The sequence below is a fragment of the Ascaphus truei genome, chromosome 2, assembly GCF_040206685.1.
Source record: "Ascaphus truei isolate aAscTru1 chromosome 2, aAscTru1.hap1, whole genome shotgun sequence".
Lineage (NCBI taxonomy): Eukaryota > Metazoa > Chordata > Amphibia > Anura > Ascaphidae > Ascaphus > Ascaphus truei.
Genome location: NC_134484.1, coordinates 131,516,155 through 131,528,242, shown reverse-complemented (window position 1 = coordinate 131,528,242; position 12,088 = coordinate 131,516,155). Strand labels below are relative to the sequence as shown.

Sequence of the window (12,088 nt, the reverse complement as noted above, 5' to 3'; positions counted from 1 at the left end):
CTGCTGGGAGCCATCACAGGTGGAGGCGCTGCACTTGGTAAGAGGTTATCGGTATTCATATGTGTTGCCCCAGGCTCTCCGTGGCGGAGGCTTAGGCCCTGCGAGCCAACAGGTTGAACAGCATTGGTAGCGCACTGTATTCAATAGAAAACAGGGCTACATTTAGAGGCGCTGCTGAGAGCAGACCTGGGGTGCCCCCGATCCTAAATTCACACAGCCACCTTTCCAGAAGGACTCTCCCCTCGCGTCAGCATGCGCCAATGGGCGCGGCAGATGCAAACACCCGCCCACCGCGTGGTGGCCGTGAGTCAAGTTCCTATGGCCTTGCCCTTAGAGACATTACAAACGGCCCTAAGACAACTACCAGGATTCTCCAAAGCCCGCCTGGTGGATGTCCTCATAGACCAAGACGCCAAGGTGGAAAACGCTGCTAGTTGACTGTCGCAGAGATTTAGTGGTCCTGGAATCTTCCGTTCCCCAATATCTACAGCTCCCTAATTCCCCACCTGGCGGAAGCCCCTTTGTCTACCCACTCAGGGACATACCCACGACGTGCTTGGCGAAGATTGTCATACTCCCGCCTCGGCCAATTACCTGGCCAGTGATGCGGGTAGTTGTCGGTCAGAATTCAGTTACCCGGGGTCCAGTGCGTCCGAAGAAGCTGGACTGTGTAGGGATATGCTGCAAAAACTTAATGACAAGGTAGGCCATCTGGTCTCCCCACCCAGTTTACCACCCCTAGTAGAAGCACTCACTCTGGCTACACACTCCCAAAATTACAGGAAACTGAAAGCTTTCTCAGGGACCCTGCCCGTCCCGGCGGGGGTAGACGGAATAGACTTGTGGAAAGAACACACCAGGGGTGTAATGGAGGAATGGTCCTGTACCGACACGGTCAAACGCCAACGCATCATGGAATGCTTGAGACCCCCAGCGTCCACTCTGGTCAGTATTCATAGAGAGCAACATTCTGACTTGACCTCCCGGATGATCGTCGAATTCTTGATGGAGGCCTATGGCGTGGCAGAAGATGATGGGGCCCTGTGGGCCAAGTACTATGCCATTAACCAAAAGGAAGGGGAAGACTTGTCGGCCTACATCCATCGAGTACAGATAGTGTTGGGGCCCCTACTTCACCACAAGTACGTTATAGCCTCACAGATGGATGAGTATCTCTGTAAACAATACCTGCGGGGGTCCAGCCCTAACCACCCCATTGCCAACATGATTCGTGATAACCTCACCAGAGGGAGCCCCCCTACGTTCACGAAGTTGTTACAGCAAGTCAAGGAGCACGAGGCTCATCTACTGCTTCATTCTCCGCAGAAAGCAAAAGGGGTCTCCACCCCCAAGAGTAAGGGAACTAGTGAGAAGAAAGAGGATCCCCCGTACAAAACCGTGGCAGAGCGTCCGAAGTACTCAAGGAGGGCCTCTCCCCCCTACAACCGTTGTACGCCGCCCCGTGAACTGTCGTGCTACAAGTGCGGGAAAAAGGGGCACCTATCTTATGACTGCTGGATGGGAGAATCCCGTGATCGGAGTCCCTCCCCCAAGAAGTTCACGCCCAATGCCATGGTCTGTGGAGTATATGCCGCCGACGGAGAGGTCTTGGAGGCTCCGGCTCCACCCGAATCCCGCACCACCAATGACCTAGTTCCGATCACTACCAGAGATGATAACTGTCCCCATGACTGGAACAATCGAGTGGGACCAGTGGCCCTCATACGCGTGTTAGTGGATGGCATCTACTCCTCGGCCTTGCTGGACACGGGGTCACAAGTGACCATCATATATCGAGGCTTCTATGACCAACATCTCCAGAACAGGCCCCTGAAGTTGGCCGAACACATAAAAGTGAGGGGCCTGAGCAATGAAGTCTACTCTATCGATGGCATCGTGACGGTGTCTCTGGAGATTCAGCAGCTCAACACCGGGAAATCACACCCCATGAACGTGGACGCCCTCGTGTGTCTGGAACCCAAGGACCTGCCCAAGTATCCGATCATCCTGGGGACCAATGCCGACATTGTGCAGGCCGTTATCCGGGCCTACTTGCAAGAGACGAATGAATTGCCTATGTCCAGTCTTCAACTGCAGCTTATTCAGGTGGGCAGGGACCCCCCGGCCTCGGTCCTCGAGAGCTACGGACTGTTGTTCTGCGGCAGAGCCGGCCTAACGGAAATTCCGCCGGGAGTGGTACAGAGAATGCCGGCATGGTGCTCATATGCCGAGCGTGAAGACACCGAGCACCTCTTCTCCTTGAAAAGCACTCCCGAAGAAGCCGCCCGGAGAGGATACCGAATAGTACCTGAGTTTCGGAACTGGGCCGCTGCCATTCCTCATCGCATCTATGTTTTGGTGCAGAACCTCTCCTCCTTCACCATGGCTATAGATGCTGGACAAAAGTTGGGTCAGATCTACCCGGTCAGTCTAGTGGATGAGCCTGTCCAGGTCAAAACCGCCCGTGCTGGGTGCTCCCCAGAAGTGCTAGAATTCGACTTCGGGTCGTACGGGCTGCCCGAGGAGTGGAGAGAGAGGCTAAGGGGCCAATTAGAGGACAGGCGTGACGTCTTCTCTACTGGTGAACTGGATGTGGGGTGCAGTCGCAGTGCCCAGCACACTATTCGGATGAATGACACGACTCCCTTTCGTGAGCGCTCCCGGCGCATCGACCCTAGGGACGTCGACGATGTACGGGCTGTGATTCACGAAATGGAGGAGGCCGGAATCGTCACGGAGTCAAGGAGCCCCTACGCGTCCCCCATTGTGGTGGTGAGGAAGAAGAATGGGACTGTGAGACTGTGAGTGGATTATAGGACCTTGAATAATCGCACGATTCCTGATCAGTATAACCTCCCTCGCATAGAAGAGATCCTGAATGCCCTCAATGGGAGCAAATGGTTCAGTGTGTTGGATCTAAGATCCGGGTACTACCAGGTGCCCATGAGCCCCGAGGATCAAGAAAAGACGGCTTTCATCTGTCCGTTGGGATTCTATCAATTCACCCGCATGCCACAGGGCATTTGTGGAGCGCCGGCCACCTTCGAAAGACTGATGGAGAAAACCTTGGGAGACCTGATCCCCAGAGAATGTTTGGTGTATCTGGACGACATTGTTTTCGGCAGAACACTGGAGGAACATGAGACCCGACTCCTGAAGGTACTCGACCGTCTCGCCCAAGAGGGACTCAAGTTGTCCTTGGATAAGTGCCAATTCTGTAGGACCTCAGTGACCTACGTGGGACACATCGTGTCCGCCGAGGGAATAGCCACTGACCCCGCCAAGATAGAAGCCGTAGTAAGCTGGCCGCGACCCGATAATGTGGTAGAATTGTGCTCTTTCTTGGGGTTCTGCGGATACTATCGCAGATTCGTGGAGGGATATTCTCGTCGGGCAAAGCCCCTCAACAGTCTCAAAATATATCCATAAGACACGGGACGAAAGGCAACCTCCGCACGACAATCTTTCGGGGACAAGTGGACTACGGAGTGTGAACAGGCCTTCCTGGACCTGCAACAGAGCTTGACGGCTGCCCCGGTATTAGCCTATGCCGACCCCAAGCAACCCTATATCCTACATGTAGACGCTAATTTCAGCGGACTAGGGGCCGTACTACATCAGAAACACCCAGAAGGATTACGACCGGTAGCCTACATCAGTCGCAGACTGACACCCAGTGAGCAAAACTATCCAGTGCATAAGCTAGAGTTTCTCGCTTTAAAGTGGGCCATTGTGGATAAGCTTCATGACTACGTCTATGGAATTACCTTCGAGGTGCGAACGGACAATAACCCACTCACGTACATCATGACTTCAGCTAAACTGGACGCAGCTGGTCATCGTTGGTTGGCCGCCCTCTTCAACTACAATTTCACCTTGAAATAAAAACCGGGCCCTCTGAATGTGGGAGCCGATGCCCTATCCAGAAGACCGGGGCTGGTCGCCACCCCCGACGACGACCAATGGGAGGAAATCCCCGGTCCCGGTATGCGGGCCATGTGCTGCACCACAGCCATAGTTAATGATCAAGTAGCATTCTCCGAATTAAGGGTGGCGGATTCTCTAGGGTGTGCGTCCAAAGCCATCCCGGCTGCGTACAGTGACCCCAGCGGCATGCACATCACTCCTGAGAAAATCATATCCTGGAAAGATATGGTGCGTTACCAAATTCGTGACCCGATAGCCGGCGCCATCTGCCAAGCTATCCAGAGAAATCGTACCGACCTACTCAAGCATGCCCCTGGCGATGTGGCGTGTATTCTGATGAGAGAAGCAGATAAATTCGAAATACGAGACAATCTGCTATACCGAGTTGTGGATTATCATAATCATCCAAGTAGGAGGCAGCTGGTCCTACCTAAAATGCTACAATATTTGGTGCTAAGGTCATTACATGACGAACATGCCCATCTGGGCGTCGACAAAACCTTTGGACTTTTGAGAGATAGATTCTTCTGGCCAAAAATGAGAGAGGCCGTGGAGCATCATTGTCGACGGTTCGCCGATGCATCCAACGCAAAACCCTTCCCACCAGAGCCGCCCCAATGGGTCATTTGAAAAGTACGGGTCCCATGGATTTGGTATGCATGGACTTCCTGTGTATTGAACCGGTTAGCCGGGGAATCTGCAATGTGCTGGTCATCACAGATCATTACACTCGGTATGCGCAAGCCTTTCCGACGAAAGACCAAAAAGCCATCACGGTAGCCAAGGTTCTTTGGGAAAAATACTTCATACATTATGGGCTTCCCAACAGACTACATTCAGATCAGGGCAGAGACTTTGAGAGCAAACTAATCCGGGAGTTATTAAAGATCTTGCATATCACCAAATCACGAACCACTCCGTACCACCCTGAAGGAGATGCCTTGCCTGAACGGTTCAATCGCACTTTGCTAGACATGCTGGGAACCTTAACGGGGAGTCAAAAGACTGAGTGGAGTAGACATGTTGAAACGTTAGTACACGCCTTCAACTGTACCAAACACGAATCTACCGGATTCTCACCCTACTTTCTGATGTTCGGGAGAGAAGCCCGACTGCCGGTAGACATATGGTTACGGGTCTCCACTGATGGGGTTCATAATGCCACTCATTTCAAATATGTACAGAGACTACAAGAGAACCTGCAACAGGCCTATCAGCAAGCTAAAAGATCTACGGAAAAGCTGAACGCTGGTAATAAGAAACGCTATGACCACAAGGTCAAACATCGGGACATTCGACCTGGAGATGCGGTACTTCTCCGCAACTTGGAAGTACCGGGGAAACGCAAGCTGGCTGACCGGTGGTGAGAAGGAGTCTATGAAATAGAGTCGCAAATGCCTGGCCTCCCGGTCTATCGTATCAAGGACTCTGAGGACCAGGTAAAGGTATGGCACAGAAACCATTTGCTTCCTATCCCGCAAGTGGAAGATGATGAGCCCGAACTACCAGCTACTCCATTGGATGGAGAAACGAACCCGTGTGAGGTTGGTCCAGAGACTGACAATAATACGGACTATGAAGACCCACAGGAGGGACCCTCTCAAAGGGGCCCTCCGACGCGACGAGCATCTCCCGGAGGAGATACAGGTAAAGGGCTCGGTAAACAAACACCTAATACGGTGGCTCCCGAGAATTCTACTTTGGACCCGCAGAGTCCATATTTTGTGCCATCCAATGATCATGTAGAGACTGTAACCCCCACCAGGGAAGAGGCTGCGCCTCAGGACTATAACAGTCATTCTCCCGAGGGAGTGACAGAAGAACAGCTCCGACGGAGCCAGAGAGTTGGGCAGCCTCCAATGAGGATGACCTATGATCAGTTTGGGGCACCCCATTATGAGGCTCAGCAGTGGGCTCGCAATCGAGTAAAGTCCGTTATCGTTATGTTCAGTGAAATGTATAACCTTATATAGAGTGTGAAATGTATTGTTGTACGTATTTATGCATTTTTATTATATGGTTGTTGTTCTAGTATTCTAAGCAGGGACGTTGGAGTCCACAGGGGGGAGGATGTAGCCATGTCCCCCAGGCTTACCCTTATCTCCGTATGCTGGGAGAATAGGGAAGGTTGCAGTGCGTGCAGTGCGTGCAGTGCGTGCAGTGAGTGCTTCGGTACATCGGAGGCTCCGCAGTGACCCGAGCGAGTAGGGCGCCACCATGTTTGGTGTTCGCGCATGCGCGGTGAGCCCGTGGAGATGGTGATGGAGGAGAGGTCGCGCATGCGCAGTAAGGGGTTGCGAGAGCCTGCGAAACAGGAGCTACTCCTATAGGGTGGAGCACACGGGACTACGAGTCCCAGGAGCCTTAGCGAGACCAGGTGACACCAGGGAGCCTATAGGGCGGGCGGATTCACGGAAGGAAGGGTTAGGAGGTTGCGCAGGGGAGCATGTTGGGAGAGCTGATCAGGAGGAGGAAGGAGAAGGAGCTCTGTGTGTAGGGTGGCCAGTAGCCCCTACACTAGGCCACATACACCCGGCCCAGCTAGGCCCTGAGTCACCGTGAGTGAAGCGGACATAGGGACAGGCCATAAGATAGGAACCAGACTCCCTTAGTACCAGTAGGAGAGTTGTTACACCCAGAGACTGTCGCGTTACCATACCGGAGGTTTGGGCTCAGACCTCGGCCAGCACAGCAGTCGCCAACCGGGTGGGATCGCCCCGGAAGGTATCCCTGGAGTGTCTTCATCGCCGGATCCTTTGTGAAGTTCCTTTGCAGGCCCAAGAGCTGGAGCCTCAATAAGTACACCAACTATAAGATCAGAACATAGTGGCTGCGCAGTCACACACACACATTCCCTACTTTGGGGGTGGGAGGAACTGTGGTGTGGGGAACTGGACACGGTGTGGGTACACGGTGAAGGGGTCGTGTCCTGCGAGACGCAGTAGTATAGTGTCTCCTTTATGGAGGGACACCTGTTTGATGATATGCAAGGTTATGGTTGCCGTTAGTAAAGTCATTGGTTATTTTATATGCTGTGTGTATTGTATTACATTATTGTCCTGTGAGGAACAACTTCCACTCTGCTGGGAGCCATCACAGTTGGAGGCGCTGCACTTGGTAAGAGGTTATCAGTATTCATATCTGTCGCAGCCACCTTTATTCTAACACTTACCCGGATTTATCCGGGCATTTTCTCTGTTTGTATCAGAGTTTCCCGCGCGGCGGCCGCATCATCAGATAAGCGCTAATGGCGCTTATCATTGAAAGCGCCCGAGGCGCGGGAAACCGGCCGAAAAGAAGCCGCGCGCATCCGCGGTTTTGAAATTCCCGCGGTGGAGGCCGCTTTAGGATAAAGGCGGCCGCCACTGTATGTGTTGCCGCAGGCTCTCCGTGGCGGACGCGTAGGCCCTGCGAGCCAACAGGTTGAACAGCATTGGTAGCGCACTATATTCAATAGGAAACAGGGCTACAGTTATTTGAGGAGATTGTTGCTGAAACGGGTATTAACTTCTCAGTGCACAATGCTTGTAGCTTTCTAACCTGAAAGAAATATCCCTTCTTACTAGAATGCCACGTCACCATTAATCTAAGACTAAAATGTTCTTGCTCTAATCACTCAAATGGAGCAACTACTGTAGTTAAAACAACTTGTTGTTCAGACATTTTTTAAATAGGAAAAGTAAAAATCTATGTGTTAGCCTAGGTGCTAACCTATAGGAGTCTGTTCAATCCCTTTTAGTCATTATATAGATACAGTAGACATTATTACACCTGTGAACGCAATAATTATCACACAAAATATCGCAGCTTCATTGAAAACAATGGTAATGTTGGTATTCTCTTTTTTTTTTTTTCATTAACTGGTTATAAAGCATGCTAAATCTATATAAATGTTGCCATGCTGCACAGAGGACAGTGCAGATTTCGAACCACACAAACTCCCGTAGCTCGAGACAGCTCCCCTCCTCCCCATCTCATTGTCTCCCTGCCGCACCACGTGACGCGTCGCCGCTTAGAATCACGATCCTCTTGTATCCCCTGCTGGCTGGCGTGTCACAGTGCGCAGCGAGCCTTGCAGAGAGGAGGGACTGGAGCCAGCTCGGGAGGAACACGTCTGGTGAGTGACGCGGCCGCGCGAGCCGCCGGATGCAGCGGGACCCAGGCCTTAGACTATACACAGGGCTACTGTATACGCAGCGATTTTGCTCAGTGTGCTGCATCTTGGCCCAAGCGTACTCATATTTCTCTCCCATACTGCACTTACATTCCAGAGATGAAATAATAGCCGTGCACTAATGAGGACTCTCACCCCACAGTAGGTGTACATTCTGTAGTATTATGTTTGCAATTGCTTTCAGTTGCTCTATTTGTTCACAGTTTTAATACGGTAAATTAATGCCAAGTTTCACAGTGTCTTTGGATGTGCTCCTAAGTGAAATTCTTTGTTTGGGGGTCTTTTGTATCTGAAAAAATTCCTCCCAAGGGGGAAGGATACTGGTGGTGCACTGCGTACCAACAAGTGCTTGCGATGTGTTCCAAGTGAAGGAAGGAAGACAGATGCTGGATCACTGTATCAAAAAAACTATTTATTGAACGTATGGCAACATTAAAGTTAAAACAATAATATTGAAGGGTACCTCTGATGCGTTTCGTGCAATCTACAGTATGCACTTTGTCAAAGAATATCTTTGAATCTGTTGGCATACTCATGCCACTCTAAAATATTGTATTTTGTATTTATTCACAGGCAGCACCCACCCTTTTGTTGTAGCCGTTAGAGGGTTAAAGGGCCAGTTACCCACTGTTTAATATATGGGTCCCCACTGATTATAAGTTGAGCGTTACAAAATGTTGTGATTTTAGTCATTTAAAAAAAATGTAAACACTATTTTCAATATCGTTTATTAATAACGGACACAGAAAGGAATAAGGGTGAATATGGGAGTAAACGCAAAGCATGAATAACACACCACTCAATAGAAGCCATAATATAAATTACCAAGAATAAGTGTTTTTATAAAGGAGGTTTTTTTTTTGTCCAAATCTTGTTTTGAAAGTATACCCAATCTCCCTTCAATGGAGTTTTAATTGTTTGTTTTCCTAGATTTTGGATGTGAATAATGTCATGGTGGTTGTCTCACGCTGGTATGGAGGTATCCTTCTTGGACCTGATCGCTTCAAACATATCAACAACTGTGCTCGAAACATACTGGTGGAACATAATTACACTAGCTCTGTAGTAAGTTGTTTTGATTATGTGTTGAAAGAGAATTTTGTATGAGCTGTCCAAATAAAATGTAACTACCAGGTAGAAAGAGTGACTAATTGAGTAAAGACGCTGATTGTAAACAATGACACCAAGTTTGAATCAGAGGAACCAGGTTCACACTGTCTGTTCCTTGTGACCTTGGGCAAGTCACGCCATCTCCCTGTGTTTCAGGCACCAAAATCATAGATTATAAACTCGTCTGGGCAGCAAATGTGTAAGTAAAATTCCAATGTGCCACGCAGTATACTGTAATTGTGAAGTGCTATGAGTCCCATTTGGAGAAATATATGAAATAAAAAGTTATTATTATATCAGTTCTTATTACTGCTGAAAATAGCACAAGGGGGGGGAAAGAAAACAAGCTGCTATAAGTTACAAGTTTTAGGAGGGCAAACAATCCAGTAACTGAGGTGATTAGAACACTTAGCAGCTTTTCTGGGTATACCAGGATTTGTTTTACATTTATAAATCATAAGCAGTGGGTCTAAAAGACTGACAAGGATAGATATATAACAACAATCATATAGATTCATATTTAAGTTGCAAGAATCCCCCCAAAATACGTATTATTCTGGATACTAAAGCAGTGGGCTAAGCTAGTCGTGAACTTGAATAAGAACAAAGAGTAAGGCGGATCTCCAGGTTCAAAGAATTGGAATGCCCCCTTCCTCAGAAGCTGTGAATTAATAAAGGTATAATATTTACACGTTATTGTATCCAGCGCACACATTCGTTTTGAAATCTTGGGACGTTGGAGAAATTATTCATCATGTTTTGCAATTTATTTGGAACAATATGAAACTTGATTCATTAAAAAAAATGACTCCAGCTCCCCAAATAATGAGTAAGTCTAGCACTATTAGATATCTGGAGATGTAAGAAGTCATGCTTTTATTGGCAGATAGGGGACTGGTTGATTGAACCAAATATTTTCTACCTTTTGGAAATGCAAAAAGTAGTGCTTTTTTCATCTTCTATATTTTGTATTTCATACTTCGTTGAATAATTCTTACTGTGCATGTGCTTATATTAGAATAATACTTACTGTAAGTGCATGTGCTTGTACAACATTAGAATAATACTTTGATTAAAAAGGCAGACAAATGTAATCAATAGTTCGGCATTTTGAGGGAATACATGAAATATGGATGTATCTTTTAACGATTTTATAATGGAGTAGTCCGTTTGCTTTTGAGGGTATAAAAGATACTGTATTTTAAACGTCGGTACTGAAAGTATTATGTTTTCACTTTTAGGAGGAGTCTGCTAAGCAGTCTGGAAAGAACAAAAGAGTAAGAAAGGAAAGCAAGAAGAAGACGGAACATTAAGATACTGAGGACCATATCTACCAAGTGGTACAAAGCCACATGGCACCTTACTATCATTAGTTCGAATTGGATATACAGTATAAGGTGCCTTACAACCTAGCACTGTTTATTAAAGATGGGCCAGATGTTTTTTTGTTATACATGGTATAGTACAGTGCATTTAATGTATAATCTTGTGGAGAACATTGGACACCTTCTTTTTTTTTTTTTTTTTTTTTTTCCAGAAGAATTGAGTAATTTTTTTTCCCAAAAGATTTTATCTTTTCAATTGTTAAAGAAAACAAATACAAAAACCCTGCGCCTCTTTCCAAAGTGGCTTGCAATTTATTAATGATGTTTTACATTTTTGATCCTAAACTTTTAACAAAGGAGTCATTTGGTTGCATTTTTGATCAAAATATTATTTATAACCCTGTTATCCCCATCAAGGCAAACTTCATTTACTATGTCTGTCCTGTCGCTCTGAGTCTCCTGTTTAAGCCCAAATGGATTGTCCAACTGGCACACCTGCCTCTCTGAAATGCCAGAGACGCCCTACTACTGAGGGGCTCAAAGTCAAAAACAGAAGAAATAAAACATGGAGTTCTCTATAATGCTTTAGTACTTTTTTACAAGTTTACTTTTACATTTGAACCACAACTTGAGCTACATCAGATGAAACCCATTGGATATCGCGGATAAAAGGGATTCTTTTGCCCCCACCATCATTTGGTGCTGTTCTATTTGGGCACATGATCTTGGATGATCCCCATGCCATCTGGCGTGTGTGATTGCCTAGAGAACCCCATCTTAGGTGTTGGCCTATAAGCTCTGCTCACCCCATTTTTCCTTACTAGCAGATTCATGAGTGATTCGTCAGCCACATGGTCTGCACTGGGCAATACGGTCTTCAACTTACATCTGTGACCAGGGCCGGCTTGATGGCGGTGCCATCGCACCGAGCCCTGCGCTTACAGAAGCGCTGCGCTCTTCCCCACAACAGTTAAACTGATTGCCAGGGGAGAGCGCGGGGCCTCCTATCCAGCTTCTATCTGGCATCATCCCATCTCTGCTACATTGCGGCATCACGTTGCCATGACAACGTGACATAGCGACATCGCAATGTCGAGGAGATGCCGGAGCAGGTAAGAGGAGTGAATTGCTGTCATGCGCTCTGGCTTGCGCCGAATGATGAACACTCTTAATGAGTGTGAGTGGGCTGAAGGTAAGGCATATGGAGCATCATGGGACCACTAGGGAGGTCGGGGCTCAGGGGCAAAGAAAGCAATCTTACCCCTGTCAGCTCATCCGTCCTGGGTCCTGTAGCTCCTCGGTAGCCCGTCCCGCAGCGTGCATCCGGCAAGGTGAGTGTGAGGAAATGAAGAGGAAAGATCCGGTGCGACAGCAAACAGCCAAATGACGTCAGATCCACAGTTGAATGCAGTAGCTTTATTGGTATGAACACACACAGGTAAAAACAGCAGGCTGCAGCACAGCCTCCTCCTCCACGCGTTTCACGCTCTGCAGACGAAGCGCCAGCAAACGCATAGAGGAGGCTGTGCTGCAGCCTGCTGTTTTTACCTGT

General features: G+C 48.3%; 1 protein-coding gene across 3 annotated transcripts in view; it reads left to right on the top strand.

The window, feature by feature from the left end:
• Window positions 1-11,663, top strand: part of IMPACT (impact RWD domain protein) — a 35,864-nt gene extending 24,201 nt beyond the window's left edge. Inside the window, exons 10-11 of one of the 3 annotated variants that reach the window (XM_075584937.1) lie at window positions 9,032-9,166; window positions 10,453-11,663. In XM_075584937.1, the coding sequence (XP_075441052.1) occupies window positions 9,032-9,166; window positions 10,453-10,524 (207 nt within the window). In that variant the 3' untranslated portion in view covers window positions 10,525-11,663. The remainder of the gene's footprint in view (window positions 1-9,031; window positions 9,167-10,452) is intronic. The other 2 variants (XM_075584941.1, XM_075584935.1) reach the window with 2 other exon arrangements.
• Window positions 11,664-12,088: the final 425 nt, after the last annotated feature.